This window comes from Pseudorca crassidens, chromosome 15, assembly GCF_039906515.1.
Source record: "Pseudorca crassidens isolate mPseCra1 chromosome 15, mPseCra1.hap1, whole genome shotgun sequence".
In the NCBI taxonomy this organism is placed as follows: domain Eukaryota; kingdom Metazoa; phylum Chordata; class Mammalia; order Artiodactyla; family Delphinidae; genus Pseudorca; species Pseudorca crassidens.
In genome coordinates, this window is record NC_090310.1 from 34,965,206 (window position 1) to 34,988,208 (window position 23,003).

The 23,003-nt window shown below is 50.3% G+C and overlaps 1 protein-coding gene across 5 annotated transcripts in view; it reads right to left on the reverse strand.

Moving 5' to 3' along the window:
• SEC14L5 (SEC14 like lipid binding 5) overlaps window positions 1-23,003 on the reverse strand; it is a 42,775-nt gene that overhangs the window by 8,135 nt on the left and 11,637 nt on the right. For 3 of the 5 annotated variants that reach the window (XR_010934970.1, XM_067706730.1, XM_067706729.1), the window contains exons 3-13: window positions 18,860-19,009; window positions 18,310-18,441; window positions 15,822-15,950; window positions 15,054-15,246; window positions 11,338-11,450; window positions 8,793-8,982; window positions 7,141-7,229; window positions 6,976-7,046; window positions 5,207-5,378; window positions 1,410-1,544; window positions 260-394 (exon numbers count right to left, since the gene is read on the reverse strand). Coding sequence is in view for 4 of the 5 variants with exons in the window: in XM_067706730.1 (XP_067562831.1) it covers window positions 260-394; window positions 1,410-1,544; window positions 5,207-5,378; window positions 6,976-7,046; window positions 7,141-7,229; window positions 8,793-8,982; window positions 11,338-11,450; window positions 15,054-15,246; window positions 15,822-15,950; window positions 18,310-18,441; window positions 18,860-19,009 (1,509 nt within the window). In the remaining variant the exon portion in view is untranslated. Of the gene's footprint in view, window positions 1-259; window positions 395-1,409; window positions 1,545-5,206; window positions 5,379-6,975; window positions 7,047-7,140; window positions 7,230-8,792; window positions 8,983-11,337; window positions 11,451-15,053; window positions 15,247-15,821; window positions 15,951-18,309; window positions 18,491-18,859; window positions 19,010-23,003 lie in introns of those variants that run through there. The other 2 variants (XM_067706731.1, XM_067706732.1) reach the window with 2 other exon arrangements.

Below are 23,003 nucleotides of genomic sequence, written 5' to 3' on the forward strand. Positions count from 1 at the left end.
ACAGCCAGTGACTGGATGATATGAGGGTACAAGAGGCTGGCCCCCTGCCATGCTCTCCTCACGGATCAGGCTGGGCTAGACCGCGGCTAAAACCGGCTCTTGGCTTAGCTTCTGCCCCGCCCTCCTTACAGGTTTCTCCTGAGCCCTCATCCTCTACACATCACGGGCACAAGAACCCTCAACTCAGACTCCACTTCGGGGTCCCTGACCTACAACGACACCCAGCCCAGCAGGCCCGCCCAGGCCGGGACCCCGGCACCTCATGGGGGGCCCCGCGGAGCACGCTGGCCGACTGGTAGGTCTCTCTCCACTGCTGCAGCTGGTCTTTGTGCTCCTGGTCCTCTTCCGTCAGGTAGAGGGACTTGGGGACCAGCCCTCCTTCAGGGACGTTACACTGGGGGACAAAGACAGCAGAGACAGTCAGGGCCCAGCCAGGCCTGGCTGACCTACAGAAAGGTGCTCTGTGACCCCTGAAACCACACTTATAACATGCATATATATCCTGACAACTGGGGAGACCTGGGTAAGCTTGGCAAAATTCCTAGGAAACGTCATTTTTTGTTTTTTGTTTTTTGTCTTTTGTTTTTTGTTTTTTTGTGGTACACGGGCCTCTCACTGTTGTGGTCTCTCCTGTTGCAGAGCACAGGCTCCGGACGCGCAGGCTCAGCAGCCATGGCTCACGGGCCCAGCTGCTCCGCGGCATGTGGGATCTTCCCGGACCGGGGCACGAACCCGTGTCCCCTGCATCGGCAGGCGGACCCTCAACCACTGCGCCACCAGGGAAGCCCAGGAAACGTCATTCTTTACCCTGAAATCGTGAAAGCTTGCTCTTTGAGATTTCTGTTGGAGAAAGGAAAAGGCCTGCCCTCCCACAGTCATGAGATAGGGTCACCCCTGCCTAGCAACTCACCCTCCAGGGCAGGCAATAAAAGTGGTCTGGGGGGAAAAAGGGGGTCTGGGGCCGCCTCCCCTGGAAACAGTTTCCTGATCATCCCCTGCCATGAGGCTGTGGGCTGGGGATAAGTCCCTCTGGGTACACCAGCTTCGGGGTTCAGGCCGCTGGGACATTTGAGTCCCCTCCCCTTGCAGCAGAGTGTGCAAAGCCAGCAGCTAAACTCTAACTGCTGCCTAGCAGCGTCCTGGATGGGAATACAGAGGCGGAAGCCTTTGCCTGGCCTGGTCTCTGAGCTTTCGGGAAACTTCTGTTTCGCTCACTATGTTTGAAAGAACCAAGGTCAGGCCCCTCCTTCAAAGAGGACAAGCTCTGCCCCAAAGAGCCAGCAAGGCCCTCCCCACGTCAGAGCACACACAAAGGGCCTGCCCTCCTCCCACCTCCCATCCGCAGCCCTGCCTCTCGGAGGCCACAGACCCTCCCCGTGCCGTAAGCGCAGGGCCGGCTGGGGCCTCACCAGGCACTCTCCCCCGAGGAAGTCGGGGATCACTTCTTTGTCCAGGTAGTCGACAAGGCCTCCGGGACCCTGATAATTGCTGCCACTGTAGATGAGGAACTTCTGCCTGGTGTTCTCATTGATGAAGGGGCTGATCTGAGAGGGGGAGATGGGGCAAGACGGAACGTTGTTTTTTTTTTAATTGAAGTGTAATTCACAGAACATAGTTAACCATTTTAAAGTGAACAATTTGATGGCTTTTAGTTCATTCACTATGTTGGGCAACCATCACCTCAAATTCCAAGACATTTTCTTCCCCCCAAAAGGAAACCTCAGACCTGTTAGCAGTCACTCCCCTTTCCTTTCCCCTCAGCCCCTGGAAACCACCAATATGCTTTTTTTTTTTTTTTTTTTTGCCTATTCTGGAGATTTCATAGAAATGGGATGACACAACACGTGGCCTTTTGTGACTGGCTTCTTTCACTGAGCGTCATGTTTTCAAGGTTCAGCCACATTGTAGCATGAGTCACAACTCCCTTTTCACCTAGAGATTGCCATACTGAGTGAAGTCAGTCAGAGGGAAAGACAAATATATCACTTGTATGTGGAATCTAACAATGTGGTACAAATGAACTTATTTACAAAACAGAAACAGAGTCACAGATGTAGAAAACAAACTTATGGTTACCAAGGGGGAAATGGGGGGGGGAGGGATAAATTGGGAGATTGGGATTGACATATACACACTACTAAATATAAAATAGATAACTAATAAGAACCTAGTGTATAGCACAGGGAACTCTACTCAATACTCTGTAACGACCTATATGGGAAAAGAAACTAAAAAAGAGTGGATGTATGTATATGTACAACTGATTCACTTTGCTGTACAGCAGAAACTAACACAACACTGTAAATCAACTATACTCCGATAAAAATTAATTAAAAACATAAAAAAGAAAACCAAAGAACTCCCTTTTCATGGCTGAATAATATTCCATTGTGTGGATGACCATGTTTCATTTATCCCGGATGGAAAGTATTTCAACACCAAGCTCTAAGCTGCACGTCAGTCTGGTTTTTCACAGCATCCCAATGCTGGGGTGGTGCCTGACTCAGGAAATAGTTGGGGAAGGAAGGAAGGAAGGAAGGAAGGAAGGAAGGGAGGGAGGGAGGGAGGGAGGGAAGGGGGAGGGAGGAAGGCACTTAGCACAGTAGAGCACAAGCCAATTCAGCAAGGAATGCCACAGGCAAAAGATCATTTGGGGGACTTCCCTGGTGGTCCAGTGGGTAAGGCTCCATGTTCCCAATGCAGGGGGCCTGGGCTCAATCCCTGGTCGGGGAACTAGATTCCACATGCATGCTGCAACTGAGAAGTCTGCATGCCACAACTAAACATGCTGCAACAAAGACCCCGTGTGCTGCAGCTGAGACCCGGTGCAGCCTAAATAAATAAATATTTTTAAAAAATCATTTGGGAACTAGAAATCCCACCTGTGTGGGTCACACTCCTTCAGCCCCCATCCCGGGAGGTGGTCCCTGTGGGCCTCAGCAACCTGGCTCTGTGCACTGGCTTTCATCTGGTGTGGCCAGTGGGGGAAGGGGGGCGGGGGCAGCAGGAGATGGAAGGTGGGTGCGTCTTCCCTGCTCCCTCCCTGCTCCGGTGCCCCTGGCAGCCGCCACCCTCACCTGCGCCACCCTCACCTGCCGAAGCTCTCTCAGGGCTCCAGTAACAAGGACATTCCCTCCTCGTGTCCCTCCAGCCCTGGGGTCGTCAGGGCTTACGGCAGTGGCCAGCCCCTGGGGCCTCCCTATCCTGCCCACACCCCTGAGGAGTTATGCTGTGTCACACCCCCACTGGAGTCACCTGGGTGAATCTGCTTCTGTCCAGGACCCCGACCGACTGGCTCCCACCCCCACCTGACGTGCATCTTCTTAGGAAATCTCCAAACAGCAAAGAAACTTAATTTTCACAAAGATCAGGATATTTCAAGATAAAATGCTACAGTAGCAGATCCTGCCTGTCCCTCCCACAGCTCCTGTTCCCCAGCCCATCCCCAACGGAGCTGTAAAGTAGCCCCAGAAGCTAGGGAACTTTCTGCCCCAGAAGTCTGTTCATGTCCTCTCCTCCAACAGTCCTGCCATGGCTCCCTACTGCCCCAGGACAAGGTCCCATCTTCGCCACAGCCTGGACTCTGCAGGCACTGGGCCCTGAGCATCTTCCCAGCCTCCTCTGGCCACTGATTTTTCAGTCCCTCGGAAGCACCCAGCCGGGCCCTGCCTCCAGGCCTTTGTACGCGCTGTGCAGGTTACCCACCACACCCTTCCTCCCGCCCTTCTCCCACTTGACTCCCACTCCTTCCTCATGTCTCAACCCATGTCACCTTCTCAGTGGAAGCGTCTTCAGCTCCCCAACCTAAATTATACACCCCCTCGCCCCCTGACTTAGTCTCCCCAAGAACCCTGAACGTCCCCAAGCCCATGTCACAGGGCATCATGAAGCAGTTACTCACGTGGGGCTATTGGATTTCTCTCCCCCCCACACCCCGTGACGCAAGGGTACACACTCTGCATCCCCAGGGCCTGGAGAGGTGCCTGGCACACAGCAGGCACTTAGTAAAACACTGAATCCATTTAACTTTCAACTCACAAATCTACCCTGATTGAACCTCTAGGGAGAGCAGAGATTCTCAGGCTTTCCCAGGCACCGAATCCCGAGGGCATTCGGTAAGATGTTGACCCCGAGTCTGTAGGATGGAGAGGGACCTGACATTGCTCTGGCCTGCAGACCACACTTCGGGAGCAAGGCCTCAGGGCAGTGGTTTTCAACTGCAAGTGATAATCCGGTAGTGGTTGTGATATCAATTTAGCTCTGTGACTAGCCTATTTTGAGTGGAGCGGACTAGAAAAGAATAGCAAAGAGCATGTTGTAAGTAGTTACGATAACCACCACTTGAGAATCTGTTGTTTCAGGGGTGTGTGTGTGTGTGTGTGTGTGTGTGTGTGTGTGTATAGGCACGAGCCACACGAGGAGACCAGGTGGCCACATAAAGTGGGTTGTGGGCAAAAAGTTTTAAGATCCCAATAGCACAGGATCCCAACGCTCTTCGGAATCAGCTCACAGCAGTCCCAGGAATGTTGTACAATTCTAAGTGTGGCTCTCCCGTCCACGAAGCAGGACAGTGGACATGTAAAATGTGGTCCACCCATACAATGGAATATTATCCAGACATAAAAAGGAATGAAGAAATGATTCTTGCTACAACATGGATGAACCTGAAATCATTATGCTAAGTGAGAGAAATCAGAAACAAAAAGCCTCACATTGTATGATTCCACTCACATGAAATAGCTAGGACAGGCAAATCCACAGAGACAGAAAGTAGATGAGTGGTTGCAGGGGGCGGGGGGGAGGAATGGGGAGGAACTGCTAATGGGGACAGGGCTTCCTTTTTGGGGTGATGAAAATGTTCTAGAACTAGCTGGTGGTGATGGTTGCACAACTCTGTGAGTAAACTAAACACCACTGAATTCTATACTTTAAAAGGGTGAACTTTTTGTTTGTTTTGGGGTTTTTTTTGGCTGTGCCACGCGGCTTACAGAATCTCAGTTACCCGACCAGGGAATGAACCCGGGTCATGGCAGTGAAAGCCCGGAATCCTAACCACTAGTCCACCAGGGAACTCCCAAAAGGGTGAACTTTATGGGAAATGAAGTATATCTCAATAAAGCTGGTAATTAGAGGAAACAATGCAGGAAAATCGGGCGGAGCAGCTCACAGAGGGCCCCTCCCATCTCAGGCTCCTGCTCTTTCTTACCAGCGTCCAGAGCACAGGGAAGATGCGGGGGGCTCGCACGATGAGCAGCCGGCCCAGGGTCTCAGGATAATTGTCCTCCACCACCTCGATCATGCGCAGCAAGGCCTTTATCCCTGGCCGCCACAGGTGCCGCAGGCTGAGACCCTCCAGGTCCACCAGGCAGGTCCAGGAGCTGCGGCAAAGATGCCCCCTCACTCTACCTCGCTCGGCCACCTCCCAGGGCCCCCAACACCATCCTCAGGGACCTGGGAGCCCACAGACAGGGATGGAGGGAGAGGCTCAGTAAGGCAGCGCTGGGAGCAGAAGGGGCAGGGACCACAGGGCACTCTTGTGGACCCTGCCACCGTGGGGAGGCCACGTAACATGGAGGTTCTGAGTGTGCACACCAAGGCTAAGCACCCAAATTCAAGTGCCTGAGAGCTGTGTGACACAGGCACTTCCTCATCAGGACAGCGGCAATCACAGTAACAGTCCCCAGCTCATCCATTGTTAGGATTAAATGAGATGGTCTACGTAAAGCTCTCTGCAAGGACAGGCACATAGCACATGCTCATTAAAAGCCAGTTTTTACTACTAATTGCTGAAAAGATGCTGACTGCTAAATAGAGCACACACTCCAGAGCCAGATGGCCTGGGTTCAAATCCTAGCTCTGGCATGTGCTGTGTGGCTTTGGCTAAGTTACTTAACCTCTTTGTGCCTCCATTTCATTAGAACCAATTCATTAGGAAAATGACTGTTTGGCTGCAGCAAGTGGTCCCCGGGAGCCTGTCCATCCAGCTTCATTCCCTTCACCTTGCCCACCCACTCCTAGGAGTGCCTTCATGACACCCTGTCATCTGAGCCATCTGGGGGGCATTCCGCTTCTGGCCAGGATGATGATTGATCGATTCCCCACTCCAACCCCAATGGATGCCCCTTTAGGAAAGCTCTAAATAGCAAAGGAGCTTAATTTGCACAAAGATCAGGATATTTCAGGATAAAAACTTCAGTAGCAGGTCCTGCCTGTCCCTCCCTTATAGGCTGTGATAGGGTGACATGACTCAAGGAGCTTGGAAGAGTCCCTGCTACACAGGAAGTGCTATGTGGTGTTGGCATCACCTCTTAAAGTCATGGCTTACAGGATCTTAGTTCCCTGACCAGGGATTGAACCCAGGCCCCAGCAGTGAAAGCGCCAAGTGCTAACCACTAGACTTCCAGGGAATTCCCATTAAGTCATTGGTTTTGATAAGCCATAAAGAAACCCTAGGAAGGGTTTACAGAAGAGGAAGCCACAGCTCAGAAAGGTTAAGTACCTTTGGGGGCAATGCCACTGTAAGGACTGGTGTGGGAAACTCCGCTCAGGAATAGGACTTTGGGGCAGCCCGAGGAGGCAGTGGGTCACTGGATGTGCCATGACACCTGCGAGGTCCACCTGCCTGGGACACTGGCAGGGTGGCTCTTGGGGTGGGAGCGCTGGTCTCGAAAAGCCAAGTCCAGGAGGCTGCATGGCACGGGAAGAAAGTCCGCGAGCCCAAGCCAGATAGGACCGGGTTCAAACTCCAGCTCTGCCCCTTCCCCGCTCAGCAGCCCCGGAAGACCGCAGCACTCTGAGCCTCAGTTTCCCCTCCATAAAGAACAGGGATGCTGAGAGCCCCTGCCTCGTAGGGTAACTGTAAGAATTGGGTGAGGACATTTCCGTAAAGCATCTAGCAGGCTGCCTGGCACGGCATCCATGCCCAGTGAACTTTGGCTGTTTTTATTGTTTGGGGGAGTTTGCCTGGGTTCTTGCCTGATGGGACGGCCAAACTGTTTTGTGTTCCCTTCACACCGCTTCTGTCCTTCCTCATTGACGCAAAGAACCTGGAAAGCAGAGAAGGTGCTGGCGAATGTTCACTTGGCTGCTCCAGCCGCAGGAAACCCCGGGGGCTCCCAGGAGCGGGGACCCCCAACTCACATGCTGCAGCAGCACCTCCTCCCCCACGGCCTTCATCAAGCCCTTGGTGTCCATGTGGCCCAGACGCAAGATGTACAGGGGGCGGCCATCTTTGGGGTGGGGCCGAGCAAGTGGAGGACAAAAGGGAAACAGAATTACATACTTTTACATAATCCTTCATATATATTATATATGTACAATCAATTCTTGTTATTTGCGGTAGTTAATTTCTATAAAGTCACCTCGAACACTGAATCAAGGAACTCAGAACCACTGCTTCTAAGGGGGGAATAGGAGGTTAAGTTTCTGCCAGCCTCTGGTCGTGACATTTTTGTCAGTCGATCGATCAGTGTGTAACTTTGTTCTGCGTGTGTTTCTATTTGAGGACACCTTGTTTAATTAACATTGTTGATTCATTAACGTTGAACGCATGGCCAACAGCACTGTAACTCGTGCCTGAATGGAGTTTATCTCACATGAATTTTCTCCAGAAGGTGCATCACAGCCTTCGTGCGCTTAGGAACACAGTGCTTCTGCACGATGCGAAATCAACACAAAAAAGCACAAAATGCAAGAAAAAAGAAATGGCACTAGATAGGCTGCAGAAAGGCTACTCATTTACAGTAGGAGCTGAAACAAGGAGGCAGAAGGACACTTGTTCAACCTCAGCTGGGGATGGATGTACACGTCGGGTGACTCAGATTTTTCGTCACTCTGTCCGTGAAGGACAGTGAAAGCTCCCTGAGTATTGATTTGGGAGTTACAAATAAATTTTAGTGAGTAGGCAAATTCACAAATACAGAATCCATGAATAACACAGACCGACTGTATATTGAAAGCAAGCGTGTCAACCGGTTCTTCAGGAGACTCAAGCACTTGCCCTAATCAATACATATGAATTTTTAACTAAAGGACATTGAAAAGCATAACAGGCGCTGGCATCAATGGCAGATTAATAAAAAATCCAGAGATGATATTTGTAGTGGGTTGAACAGTGTCCTCCCCAAAGTTCATGTCCATCCAGAACCTCAGAATGTGACCTTATTTGGAAACAGGGTCTTTGCTGATGTGATTACTTAAGGATCTCAAGATGAAATCATGCTGGATCAGTATGGGCCCTAAATCCAGTGACCCGGAGTCTTTAAAAGATGAGGAGAGGACACAGAGAGATACCGAGAGGGGAGGCTGTGCGAAGACAGACGCAGAGATTGGGGTGACGTGGCCACAAGCCAAGGAACACCTGAGGCCACCAGAAGCTGGAAGAGGCAGGAAGGATCTCCCCCAGAGCCTTCGGAGGGAGCACCGTCTTGCTGACACTTTGATTTTGGACTTCTAGCCTCCAGAACAATGAGAGGATAAACTGCTATTGCTTTAAGCCACCCAGTTTGTGGTAATCTGCTAAGGCAGTCCCAGGACACTAATGCAGTCAGTATTCATGCAGCCAAAAAGTAATGGTGGGCTGACCCAGCCCCTGGGAGAAACATCTTGTCTCCAGCCCAAACGTCTATTCCAGCTCTGCCTTCGCGGCTGGGTTATCACCTCAAAGGCATCTCCAGATGCCCAGAAGAGCCAAAAGGAAAAATAATAAGATGATAAGATGAAAAGGGGCATTCAACGTGCATTCGACAGTGACCCAAGTGTACACTCCATGTTATGTAGGTAAAGAGACGCACCTATGTCCTGGTAGTGCCAGCCCCCTGCATAGAACTCCTCCAGGAGGGCAGGGGGTCGCCAGGTCTGAAGGAGGAGGTCCACCTGGTGCTGCTTTCGCCAGCTCAAGGACTGGCACAGCATCTCACGGGCCCTGTCCAGGTGGAAGTCTCGAGCCCGCAGGAACCTAAGGATGTGCTCGTCTTTGGGGATCTGAGAAGAGAAGGAGGAGAAAGCCTTTAGCGTGGAATTCCCTAAGCCCGGCGGTGAAACTGGAAAATGAGTCTCCTGTCTTATCTGACAAACACTTAGCTGGGAAAAGGACGTTAAACTCAACCACGAAGCAGCCAAGGGTGGACTGCAGTGAATGTCTGAGTTTGGGCTTCCTAACTTCCCCTCCTGTGCTGGCGGTGACATCTCTTTTCTCTTGGGGAACTGCTTTTCCTGCCCCCTTCCCAACACCAACGGTGGTTTTAGTTAGCGTTGCCAATCACAGGACCCCACTCCTACGGCCTCCGGTGGACAAAATCCATGCCAGGCCAATCAGAGCATTTAGACAATTTTAAATCTGAAGAAAGGGGCATGAATCCCTTTTTCTACCGAGGCAAAGGGGAGACTCAAAGCTGTAAGCAGGGCTTCCCTGGTGGCACAGTGGTTGAGAGTCCGCCTGCCGATGCAGGGGACACGGGTTCGTGCCCCGGTCCGGGAAGATCCCACATGCCGCGGAGCGGCTGGGCCCGTGAGCCATGGCTGCTGAGCCTGCACGTCCGGAGCCTGTGCTCCGCAACGGGAGAGGCCACAACAGTGAGAGGCCTGCGTACCGCAAAAAAAAAAAAAAGCTGTAAGCAGCCACAGATCCAAGCTCAACAAGGAAGCATGTCTGAGGGGATGAAGCAGACATAAACGGATACAAGAACCAAGCGGTCTCGACAGCATTTAAGTCCTGGTTTCATGGGACTTCCCTGGTGGTCAAGTGGCTAAGACTCCACACTCCCAATGCAGGGGGCCCGGGTTCGATCCCTAGTCAGGGAAATAGATCCCACATACCAAGGATCCCGCGTGCCACAACTAACAAGATCCTGCATGCTGCAGCCAAATACATAAATAAATATTAAAAAAAAAAAAAAGTCCTGGTTCGGGACATCCCTGAGACAGGCTGTGTGGTCAGCTGAATGGTGTCCCACCAAGACCATGTCCACCCAGAACCTCGGAGTGTGACTTTATTTGGAGATAGGCTCTTTGTAGAAGTAATTAGTTAAGATGAGGTCGTACTCTATTAGGGGGTGCCCTACTCCAATGTCTGCTGTCCTTATGATAAGAGGGAAATTCGGATACAGACACAGAATGTAAAAAGGGGAGAAGGCCACGTGAAGACAAAGGCAGAGACTGGAAGTGACGCATCTACACACCAAGGACTGCTGGCAGCCATCAGAAGCCAGGAGAGAGGCATGGAACGGATTCCCCCAACCACCCAGCCGCCAGAAGGAACCAACCCTGTTGACACGTTGATTTCAGACATCTGGCCTTCAGAACTGTGAGAATAACTTTCTGTTGCTTTGAGACACACAGTCTGTGGTATTTTGTTTCAGCAGCCCCAGAAAACTAACACACCCCACTTAACAGTTCCTTACATGAGCCAATTAAACCCCTACCCCCGCTTTTTTTCTCTAGTTGATTCAAGCTGCATTCCTAACACATATAACCCAGACTCTAACTAACATGCAGAGGTGACAAGCTAAAGCCCACCGCTCTCCTTCCTTCCCTCAGGCAAGTATCAACAGTCAAGGGAAAGCCAGCCCCCATAAAAAGTGCACTTTCCTGAGTGCTGTGCTAAGCCAGACACGGAGTGGATTGTCCCTTGTAATTCACTCTGGGGGCAGGGGGTGTGCTCACATTGTACCCATTTTACAGATGAGGAAACAGGCAAACAGGTTACATCCCAGCCCAACACTAAAGTAACTCCCTTGTCTGCCCCCCGGTGGAGGGAGGGGAGGAAGGGCAAGCAACTCACGACTAGGCTGGAAGCTCTTATTCAACAGAGCTGAAGATCAGGCCCGTGATTGAGACCTACAGGCATGGTGGACACTCATGAGTGGGGCTTAGAGTCTAAAGGCAAAGCCCAGGTGCAGTCAAAAATCAACCCTCGCAAATCATTAAATCTCTTAGAAAAGAACAGTATGCAAGGTTTTGTGAACACAGTGACTGTGTGGTGACTGTGCTATGACTGTGCTCCCCAGGGGACATTGGCGATGTCTAGAGCCACTTTTGGTTGTCACAGCTGGGGAAGAAGAGCTCCTGACCTCTCATGGGTGGGGTCCAGGGACACTGCCCGATGCCCTATGGTGCACAGGACGGCCCCCCATAAAGAACTGTCCGTCCTCAAATGTCAACTATGCCAAGGATGGGAAACCATGCTATCAGTGCTACGTACAGAATGCATGAGACAAGATATAACAAGAGAAGGCCAAATAGAAGTGTCCAGCATTGCTAATTACACAGACTTACTTACCTGGCCCTTCCTCCCCCCATGCCTGAGGCTGAGTCGCTACAGCCCCAGCCCTGACCCACCTTGCCTTTGTGGGTCTCCTGCAACCAATGCCGCAGCTGGATCAGGCAGCTCTCCTGCATGGGTGTGAGATGGCCCAGGCACCTCTCAATGTAGTCTGCATCCAGCTTGTCCCCTGGAGGAGAAAAGGGGGTTCAGGACAGCAGGAGATGCTGCATGGTCTACCCTTTCTGAAACCCTTGCCTTACTGGCTACCTTGAATCCTAAACGTAGTTCCAAGCGCACGGTGACCCTTTCACCAGTTAGCCACTGGTCTTCAGATCTTCTAGTGTTCCCAACCCATTTCCAAGGTGATTCTAAAAACTCATGCTGGGGCAAGCCTGGATCTCACTGTGCTGAGTGATGTGTCCCTTTGACCCTCAGAAATCAAGATAATTCCTACCCTCTGGGAATGTAAGTTGATATAGCCACTATGGAAAACAGTATGGAGGTTCCTCAGAAAACTAAAAATAGAGTTACCATATGATCCAGCAATCCCACTCCTGGGCATATACCCAGTCAAAACTGTAATTCAAAAAGATACATGCACCCCTATGTTCACAGCAGCACTATTCACAATAGCCAAGACATGGAAACAACCTAAATGTCCATCAATAGATGGTTGGATAAAGAAGATGTGGTATATATATACAATGGAATATTACTCAGCCGTAAAAAAGAACAAAATAATGCCATTTGCAGCAGCATGGATGCAGCTAGAGATTATCTTACTAAGTGAAGTGAGTCAGAAAGAGAAAGAAAAATACCATATGATATCACTTATATGTGGAATCTAAAATATGACCCAAATGAACCTATCCACAAAACAGAAACAGACTCACAGACATAGAGAAAAGACTTGTGGTTGCCAGGGGGAGGGGGAAAGGAAGAGGGATAGACTGGGAATTTGGGGTTGGTAGATGCAAACTATTACATTTAGAATGGATAAACAACAAGGTCCTACTGTACAGCACAGGGAAATATATCCAGCCTCCTAGGATAAACCATAATGGAAAAGAATATTAAAAAAAGAATACATATGTGTATAACTGAAGCCAGGGAGCCAGGATCCCTCAGCAGCTTGGCAGTGTGATGATTGCAGTGTGACTCTTTCCTACTCCTGTGCTGTATTGAAATGATGGGGACTGGGCTGTGTTGCAAATAAATCATTTTTTGTTGTTAAAATCATTGTAAATCAACTATACTCCAATTAACAAAAAAATTCCCACCCTCTGGAGCTGCCCCACCCTCTGAAGATTACTGACAACATGAGCTCATGTCTACTGACATGCATCATCTGAGCCAGCTCCCAACAGCCCTGGGAGGCGGGTGTCACTATCGTTCCCACTTTAGAGAAGACAAAACTGAGGCCAAGAGAGGTTCCATAACTCAAACAGGTAAATGCCTGTGGTGTGCCCAGCATAAAGGAGGCAGCGGATAAGTACCAGTCCTTTTTGCCTTCCCACCTCCCAGCCCCATTGTGGGGTTCGAGGTTTTGGGTAGACAAAGCCCTGACCCCAAAATACAGCCTGGGAGCTGCATGGATCACGCCCACTGTTCAATCCTGTCTCGCACAATTGGGCTGTTTGAGGTCAGCATGTGCCGGCATTTAGAGGCGGGACTCGGAGCTGAGGTCTTGTTGCCCACTCTGAACTGCTGTGGTGGCGGATGCTGGCATGGTGAGGCATCTCAGCATCTTAGCATCTCAGCCCTGGGTGCAGATGGTCCACAAAGAGCAGCCTTCATGGGCATAGACTGTTCTTTGTGTGCAGAGGGCACAATAAGAAAACAAACAGAATGTCTACACATCCAGCAGCAGGACCCAGCGTTTCCCTCCAAAACAAAAAAAGCCCAGGGCTGGTGGTCATGGCAACTGCACCAGTAGCCACCTGGGTAAACAGAGTCAGGAGGAATGCTGTGGAGGGACCACCCAGCCCCTGCAACACCTCAGAGTGGTCAGAAGCAGAGATGCTGAAGACAGGGAGGGGGCAAGGAGGGGATGAGGGAGGAAACACGAGGGAGGCAGTAGACGCCAGCTTCCTTCCGGCCTCCAGGCAGATGTGAGGCCCCTTTCTCCTTCTGAGCACAAAGGCTCAGTGACACAGAGCAGGGTGGAAGGGGCATGATCCTGCCTCCCTCCAGCCATCCTGAGTACTGGCTCTGCTGGTGGACAGCACAGACAGAAAGGGAAGGGAAGGCCTAGTGCAAAATGGGGAGGGCACAGGGCACGACACACAGAGTGTGCGCACAGAAAAGGGCAGAAGTGCAGTAAAAAAAAAAAAAAAAATTTAATATTTTAAAAGCACACGCACAACAGCAGCCATCTAGTGCACACAGTTGGTGAAGAATAAATATTTGTTGAACAAATGAATTTTGTTCTCCCTAAACACAGCCCCAGATGTATTTTTGTGGCATATCTCTGTGTCAGGCAAGCGCTTACACTTCAGTGGCCCCAAAGAGAAAACAGTCATTGTGGGCATTAGTGCACATGGTTAAAACTGGATTCATGGGGCATGTGCAATTGTGTGTCCTAGGTTTTTTCCTTTAACACTATATTGTGAACATTTTCCATGTCGATGAGAGTCTGAAATATGACAAAGGGCTAATTGCCTTAATATGCAAAGAGCTCTTACAAGGCAATAAGAAATTGATGGAAAAACAGGAGAATGGACATAGGACAAGAACAGGAATTCACAGAAAAAAAAAAAGAAAGAAAGAAAGAAAAGAAAAAACCAAACATGAAAAAATAAAACAACCTCACTCATAAAGAAACAAATGGCCACTAATCTACCATTGGTCGCTCTTTGCCCTTCAGAAGTTTAAAACATTTACTAATAGTCTCGAGGTAGCTGGGGTAAAGTCCGGAATAGATGCAGCTACATATTTTTGGTGGGAACATTAACTACTATACCTCTTTGCAGGCCTAATTGATAAATCTACCAAAATTTTAGTTGCATATAACATTTGACTCAGCAAATCAACTCAAAATTATATGCTATATATATATGCTCATGAAAATATTTTTTAAAACCTTAAGTAAAAGAGGTACCACATTATTTGCATTTTTAAAAAGAATGGAAACAAGCTACATGTCCATCAATAGGAGACTAGCTAAAAAAAACCTAAAATAATAAATAATCAATCTTTATTAATAAATAAATAATGGTGCAACCACACCACAAAATACTGCAAAGTGCCAATACACATGCACTGATACAAAAAGCTGTTCAAGCAACATTAGTAAGTGAAAAAAAAGCAAAATACCGAATGGAATGTATATATGCTCTCATTTGTTCAGTGTAGGTTACACATGTGTGTATGAGTGTATACACGTGTGTGTGCGTATTATGTACGTATATATGCCTAGATAATTTCAGGAAAAACTGTAGTTGCCTCCAGTGAGAGGAAAGGAGTCTTACTTCCTACTTCACATCTTCTGAGCAGTTTCAATTTTTTTCTACCACGATCATGCATTACTCATTTAATATAGAATATTAATAAAACAGAGGAAACGGCAGCCCTGAGGTACCAGATCAGTCAATTCCTGATCTAGAAATAAGTCAGTTCTGCCTCTTGGGCTGGAGCACAGAGAAGGCAAAGCAGCCAGGAGAGGGAGGAAGCTGAGTCCCAACACCAAGGGGACCCTTGGTAACTCTCCCCACCCCCACCTCCTCCCCCCAAGAGTGAGCAAACACGCTGCAGACCCCAGAACAGAATTGGCTGGCTGGCTGAGACCTACCATCAGTACTGACCATCTCGGGAGCAGGGCCCTGGGCACTACCAGGCCCGCAGACCTCCAGGGAGCCAGGATCCCTCAGCCCAGCCTGGGAGTGGGTGTCCTCCTCTGGGACCGGGGCAGGTGTCCACCGGGGAATGTGAGAGGTGCCCTGGGAGATGAGCTCGTTCAGGTAATGCTCGATCACCTCCTTCCCCTGGAGGTCAGAGAGACACATCAGTACCTCGGAGTTCAGCCTGGGAGTCGCCCCCTCCTGGCTCCGGCCCCAGCCAGCCTGACATGTGGCTACTGAGCAGCTGAAATTCAGCCAGTCCAAAGGGACATGTGCTGGGAGTGTTAAATACACACCGGATTTCCAAGACATAGTACCAAACGAGGAATGTAAAATAGCGCACAAATAAGTTTTATATTGATAACACGTGGATAAAATATATTATTAAAATTAAGTTCACCTGTTTCACTACACTAACAGGCCTCCACTCAGTGATGGGTCTGAGATCTTTAAACCAAGCAGTGCACAATGTCCCTCTGTCCAGAGAGTTTACTGCCCAAGCCTAGGAGCTTTAGGACAATGACTATGGTGCCCCCATTATGGACCGGGTGCTTTCCATCCATTATCTCATGTGATATGACTTTGATTAGAATACCCATTCTACGGATGAGGAGACTGAGGCTGAGGAAGGTTAAGGGTCTTGGGGTGGCAGATCGGGATCCGCAGGCTCTGAGGTCTGTGCACCTTCCTCTGCAGGACCTATGGAACCCGTCTCTTACCCTCTTGACGTTGGCTGTGTACTGCTTCATGGCGATCTTCTCCAAGGCACTTTCAAAGCCAAAGAAGGACCGGATGTCGAGCGAGGCAGACTGCTCAAAGCATGTCCAGTCTTCATTCTCAGGGTGGACCTGAAAGCCAGGCAGGGGCAGTGACATGGTCTCAGTGTGGGAGACGCCGTGCCCTCCCCAGGGGGCTCTCTTGGAGACCTGGACCAGCTAGAGCATGCAGTGGACAGCACATCACAGCCTGGCAACACCCAAGGGCAGCAGCAGTACCAAAGGGCCCTGCCCAGAACAATGCAAGGTCTAAAGCCTTAGAGAACAGAGAGCCCTCTCAGGAGGGACCAAAAGAAAGTGAGACCAATGTTCCCGTCCCTTAAAAACTGTACATACGTAGTAATATATTTAAATAACATATTTAATATACCATTATAAATAAATTATACATAAATACTATATTTTATATTTAAAAAATATGTATTTATATATCATATCTTTATTATAAATAAATATGCATATATATGTAAGCAAAGACAAATTTCATGGACAGAGCTACTGTGCAGACCCAGCCTTAGTGCCTCTCAAACTTCCGTGGGCAGAAGCATTAGCAGGGCATCTGTTAAATATGCAGATGCCTGGGCTGAACAGGTCCAAGGTAGGGCCTTAGAATCTGTATTTACAAGCAGCCTTGGTGATACTGCTCACCAGCTGTTGGCAGAACTCACTCTAAGAAACACTACACTAAAAGTGACATAAAAAACTACCACCAACACCTCCCCAGAGGTAAACATCCTGGACTCAGTTTCTAGGAGGCTCCAACAGGAGCTGAAAATGTGGAAGGAAAAAGCGGTGAGAATTTACTGGATGCCTGCTGTATACGAGGCACCACACAAAGTGTCTAGGGACCAGACAGGTGAATGAGGCAAGGTCTCCCAAACAGGAGGCTGGGCAAAGACACATCAAAAACACCCAGGGGACTTCCCTGGCGGTCCAGTGGTTAGAACTCCATGCTTCCACTGCAGGGGGCGCAGGTTTGATCCCTGTTCAGGGAACTAAGATCCCGCAAGCCATGCGGCACAACCAATTAAAAAAAAAAACAAAAACCTGTAATGGGCCACATTTTTTACCCTGGAGTTACCACCTTGAGCTAACCATCTGGGATGTAGCATCAGCTAAGGGGCTTTACCTACATTACCTCATTTGCTTCTCCCAGTGCCCAGTGAGGCGGGTTCTGCTGCTGTCCCCATTTTACAGATATGGAAGGGTGGCCCGGGGAGGGGAAGCAATTGCCCAGTGTCACTCAGCAAGAAAGTGGCAGAGCTGGGTTCATCCCAGCAAATGCCTCCAAACTCCTCACTGCAGCCCCGAGGCCAGCAGTACTCGGCCCCTGCAGCCCCCATTCTCAGACCTCCCTCATCCACCTCAGGGTCTTCACACATGCTGTTTCCTCCTCCAGAACTCTCTTCCCAGCCCTCTCATCCTTCCGATCTCAGCTTCAGCGGCATGTCCTCAGAGAGGCCTGGGGGACACTGTTACCTAAGACACTGTCACCTCCTCTTATTTTCTGTAACTCTGGATCCCTTCTTAGTACTGTGACAAAGTTGTAAGTATATATTGATTTTTTTTTCTCATCTGTGTCTCCCACTGGAATGGAAGTCCCGTGAAGGCAATGGTCAGGCAGATTGGTCCACTGCTGGGTGCCCAGGACTTGTCAGGTTGCCTGGCATATAGTAGGCGCTCAATCAGTATGTACTGGAGAATAATAATTATCATTAATTACATTAAAAGTTAACATGAACTCTACTCATTACTCTGTAATGGCCTATATGGGAAAGAGTCTAAAAAAAAAAAAGAGTGGATATATGTATAACGGATTCACTTTGCTGTACACCTGAAACTAACACAACATTGTAAATCAACTCCAATAAAAAATTTTATAAAAAGTTAAACACGTGGGCTTCCCTAGTGGCGCAGTGGTTGAGAGTCCGCCTGCCGATGCAGGGGACACAGGTTTGTGCCCCGGTCCGGGAAGATCCCACATGCTGCAGAGCGGCTGGGCCCGTGAGCCATGGCCGCTGAGCCTGCGCGTCCGGAGCCTGTGCTCCACAACGGGAGAGGCCACAACAGTGAGAGGCCCGCATACCGCAAAAAAAAAAAAAAAAAAAAAAAAGTTAACACGTATACAGGACTTAGTATGTGCCAGGCACTGCTCTAAGGGGTTCAGATATTTTACTTCATTTAATCCTCACCACAACCTATGTGGTAGGTACAATCATTAACCCCATCTTACAGGTGAAGAAACTGAGGCACAGTTTCATTAAGGGGGTGGGGAGGCAGGGTCTTGTATTTAGCCAATAAAATACAAGATGCCCAGTCACACTTGAATTTCAGATAAACACGAATAATATTTTAGTAAGTATGTCCCAAGCAGTTTTTGAGACTGCTTAAACTAATACATATATATCGGGGCTTCCAGCCCGCTGCTCACCGTGTAGCTGCAGTTCTCCTTGACCACCACGCGGCTGGCGAAGGTCTCGTTGTGCGCTTCGATGAGGAGAGTCCTCTCCTTCCAGTTCAAGATGTTTCTTTGCACGAAGACCACGTGCTCGACGCCTGCAATCTGCAGGGACAGGGCAGCAGGGACGTGCGTGCTGGACGTGAGGTGGCGGCTGGGGGCGCGAACCCAGAGTGTTGGCGCCTGTCACCCTCGGACCCCGGGACCCCCAGCCCCCTGCCCCGCACCTGCCCACCAGCCAGAGCCCGGATCCCCGACTTTTCCCCCTTCCCCCGACTTCCCGGACCCCGGGACTCCCTCTTGTCTCTGGTCCTCCTACAGTCTCAGCCCAGCCTCCCGGCCCTCGTCTCTCCTGGACACGGGAAGCCCCCAGCCCAGAACGCCCTCCGGGTACCAATACACACTCACTCCAACGCCTGAACCCACACCCTGGTCCCAGGTTCCCCGCCCGCCATCCCCTACCACCCGTCCGGTCCCCTCCTCCGCGGGGTCCCTGGTTCTCCAGGACCCCCTCCGCGCCCACCTTCCGCAACAGCCGCGGGGCTTCCACCCGCAGGCGGCAGCTCCGCTCCACCAAGTGCACCGCCCCATCAGCGCTGCGGGACTCGCGTAGGACCTCGCTGCCCAGGAAGACCGGGATCTGCGGGCAGGTGGGGAAGCGCTTCTCATAGGCCTGGGGACAGAGGGGCGGGGGTGAGCGCCAAGGGGGCTGGGGGCAGCCAGAGCACAACCTTTCTCCCTCCAGCCCTCACTGGGCTGTTGTCTCAATTCCGAGAGGGGGTACCCAGAGAAGAGAAGAGAGTCCTGGCCTGTGCAAAGAGCAGTGACCACTGCCTGTATTACCAAGACCACCGTCTTAACATCTATTCTAGAGCAGTGACACAGGAGTGCCTGAGCTATGACTTGGCAAATCACGTTTTGACTCTACGTTTGAGTTTTTGCCCTGGGAAGGTAGAGTGGGCTAGCTTGGGGCATTTTATTTATTTATTTTTGTCTTTTATTTTTTATTTTATATTGGAGTATAGTTGATTAACAAAGCTGTGTTAGTTTCAGGTGTACAGCAAAGTGGTTCAGTTATACATATACATGTATCTATTCTTTTTCAAATTCTTTTCCCATTTAGGTTATCACAGAATATTGAGCAGAGTTCCCTGTGCTATACCGTAGGTCCTTGTTGGTTATCTATTTTAAATATGGCTTGGAGCATTTTAAAAGAAGATATCTTTTAGAAAAAAGCAATCGACAAAACCAACACCCCTTCATGATTAAAACAATAAAAAACAACACTCAACAAACTCGGAATAGAAGGGAGCTTCCTCAGCCTGACAAAGGGCACCTACAAAAACCCCAGCTAACATCATACTCAATGGTGAAAGACTGACACTTTCCCCCTACGATCAGGAACTAGGCAGGGATGTCTGCTCTGGCTGCTTCCATGCAACATTGTCCTGGAGGTTCTAGCCAGGGCAGTTAGGCAAGTAAAAGAAAGAAAAAGCATCCAGATTGGAGGATGAGAGCTCAATGCCAGAAGAGCCAGGGTCAGAGCCGCCGGGGGGCATACCAGCATCCGTGGCTGACTGTATTCAAGCAGGGTTTGCTCCAAGAGCCTGTCACAGCCACGTGTCCCAGAAGCAAGGATCAAAGTGAGCTCCAAAAATAGTGCCGGCATCTGAGGACACACACCTCCTTCTCTTCCCTCCTGGCTCCTGGCAGGGAGGCGGGACCACCCAGCTCAGAAGGGCAGAGACGCAGGAGGGACAAGGAAGAGATGCTTGGTGCTCTTGGTGTCACTCAAGGTCCCGCGAGGCCAGCCCAGCACATCGTCCGCCAGGGTCAGGAGGACAGGGCTGCCTCCATGTGTAGAGGCTGGTTGCTTTGTACAAACACCCCAGGGTTAGAATAACTCTCCTCAGGGGAGAATGCACAATGGCACTCCTGGGGGTCTAGCCTCAGGGCTGGCAAGGGAGGCCCCCTGAGAACTGTGTCTCCCCTACACATCTCAGGCCACCTTGAGCCCTCTTTCAGAGGAAGGCATTTCTCCACTGAGGAAGGAGCTGCATAGCAAAGTAAGCAGAGCTTGGGGTGGGGTCAGGCGCCTGGCATGAAGCCCAGCTCCACCTCCAGAAGAAGCAAGTCCCTTCTTTTCTCTTAGCCATTTCATCATCTGGAAAATGGGTATATACCAGGTTGAATATCTCAGGCAGAGCCTGGAACATAGTAGGCACCCAGGGTTTTTATTCTCCAGGCAACAGGACTCAAATGGTGGCACAGTGCACATTTGCAAGAACTGCAAACAACACCCTCCCAGCCCCTTCTGAGCAGAGGGAGAGCCAGAGGAGCTGGGCTCTGCCCCACCTCCGTGATGGGCAGAGGGATGCTGACCTTTTTTTGAAAGTTTATGGAGGGAAAAGGGTGCATGTGTCAGAACTGGTCAGGCTCAGTTTGAGTTCCTGCTACCTTCTCACTGCATGACCTTAGGCAAGTCGCTTGCCCTCTCTGAGCCTCCATCTCAACATCTATAAAATGGGCTGGTGGTAAGGATGTCACTAGACCACGTCTCAGAGCAGTTGGCACACAGTGAGGCCTCGACTCTGCTCCTCCAGCTGTGTGCCTTCTTCCATTTAATCCTCTGAATGGTGCCCTCATTTGACAAATGAGGAAACTGGAGCCCAGAGACACTAAGTAACTTATCCAATGTCACACAGTGCAATATGGTGAACGGATTTAAATCCCAAGCCAGCCCAGCCCCTGCTCCCTCAGGAACCCCTTGCTCAGCAGCTTGGAAACAGCCCAGACATTTTCCCCCGGGGCCATGTGGTCTTGATTTCTCTACCCTCAGTCCTTCAACTCCTGCCAAGCAGTGGCCACACTGCCCCTGAGCATCTCCAATTCCTCTGTTCTGCAGTCTCTCTCCTGCTCCCCAGATGGAATGACATACTCAGAACAGGCCTAGATGCCCGGAACAAATCCCACTCTTACTCTTACACTCCTTACTCTGTTCCACCATCCCACCTCCCACTGCAGCCTCCTTTTCTCTGCTCCAGCCTTGCTGTTTTTGGAACATGCTGTCATAGGTTGAATTGTGTGTCATCCACCCCTAACAAAATTCATAGGTTGAAATCCTAACCCCCCCCCCAGTACCTCAAGATGTGACCTTATTTGGAAATAGGTTTGTTGTGGATGTAATTAATTAAGATGAAGTCGTATTGGAGTAGGGGGGAGGCCCCTAATCCAATAGGACTGGCATCCTTTTAAAACAGGGAAATTTGGACACAAACACACAGACAGAGAGAATGCCATGTGAAGATGAAGGCACAGGTTGGGGTGAAGCCAAGGAACACCAAAGATTTCCAGCCACACCAGAAGCTAGGGGAGAGGCATGGAACAGATTCTCCCTCGCAGCCCTCAATAGGAACCAGCTCTGCCGACACCTTGATCTCAGGCTTCCAGCCTCCAGGACTATGAGGTAAAAAATGTCTGCTATTTAAGCCACCCAGTTTGTGGTACTTTGTTATGTCAGCCACAGGAAACAAATATACCCACCAAGCTTGTTCCTGCCACAGGGCCTTTGCACTTGCTGCTCCCTCTTCTTGGAACACTAATCAATCCACCTGACATCCAAGGGGGAGAGAGGTTTGAGTCACAGGGGCTTCCAGAGGGTAGGAGACCTGGATTGAAGGCTCAAGAGATGTTCTGGCTTCAGGGACTCATCTGTGCCAGCCCCCCTTCCTGGGACCTCCTCCCCTACCTTCATCCCTGCAACGCTGCCTCCTGTACTGTTCTCTGTCCTGTTCATTTTCTTGGCAGCACTTATGGCACCTTCTAACCATATACGTGCTTGCACATGGCATACCCAAGGCCTGGGCTATGTGTTTTTTTTTTGCGGCACTGAACTCAGACATGTGCCCATCTCAGTTCTTGGGCTAACTAGGGCTAACAAGGAAAAGCCGACGGGCAAGGAAAGAAAGAATGCAAACTTGCCAATGGCCCAAAAAGCCCCAAGAAAGGCGTCCAGGGAGAGAAATGACAGGCCGTTAGTGCAGTGCACACAGCCAACCGAACTTCACCAACTTCCTGTTGTTACAAACCTCTTGTTGGAAGAATCCCGTCTGGCACCCCCAGATAACGGCGGAGCTGATCAGCAGCAGACGGGCTCTTGGACACAGCTTTCCCTGACTGTGTGAGGGAAGGCACTGCTGTTTCAACAATGGTGCCACCCCAAGCACTGTGGGGACCCCAGAGCCCAGGCTCCATCTGGAAGGCAGGGGGCCCCAAAATAAAGAGTCCACCCCAGTGCTAATTCTCCAGGGTCAGAGGCTGTCAGCCAGAGATTCCCTGGGGTTGTGAGGGCTGGTGTTGGACACCGTTGTTATGGTGACATTTACAGAGGGCTGACTGCACCATTTTGTCCTCATGACATCCCGTTGGGATGGAAACTAGTATTTCCCCATTTTACAGATGAGCAAGTTGAGGCTCGAGAAGGCAGAGTGACTTGCCTCTGGCGTCACAGGGCCAGGAAGTGGTGGGGTTGGATCGCAGGCCCATCTGACCCAGCCCCCAACCCTGAACCTCCCAGTCCTGCCTCTCAGTGGACACTGGCTACATCACAAATGTCAGTGTTTTGGAAATCCTGAATCCTGCTGGCCCAAAACCCTCAGATCAGGGGC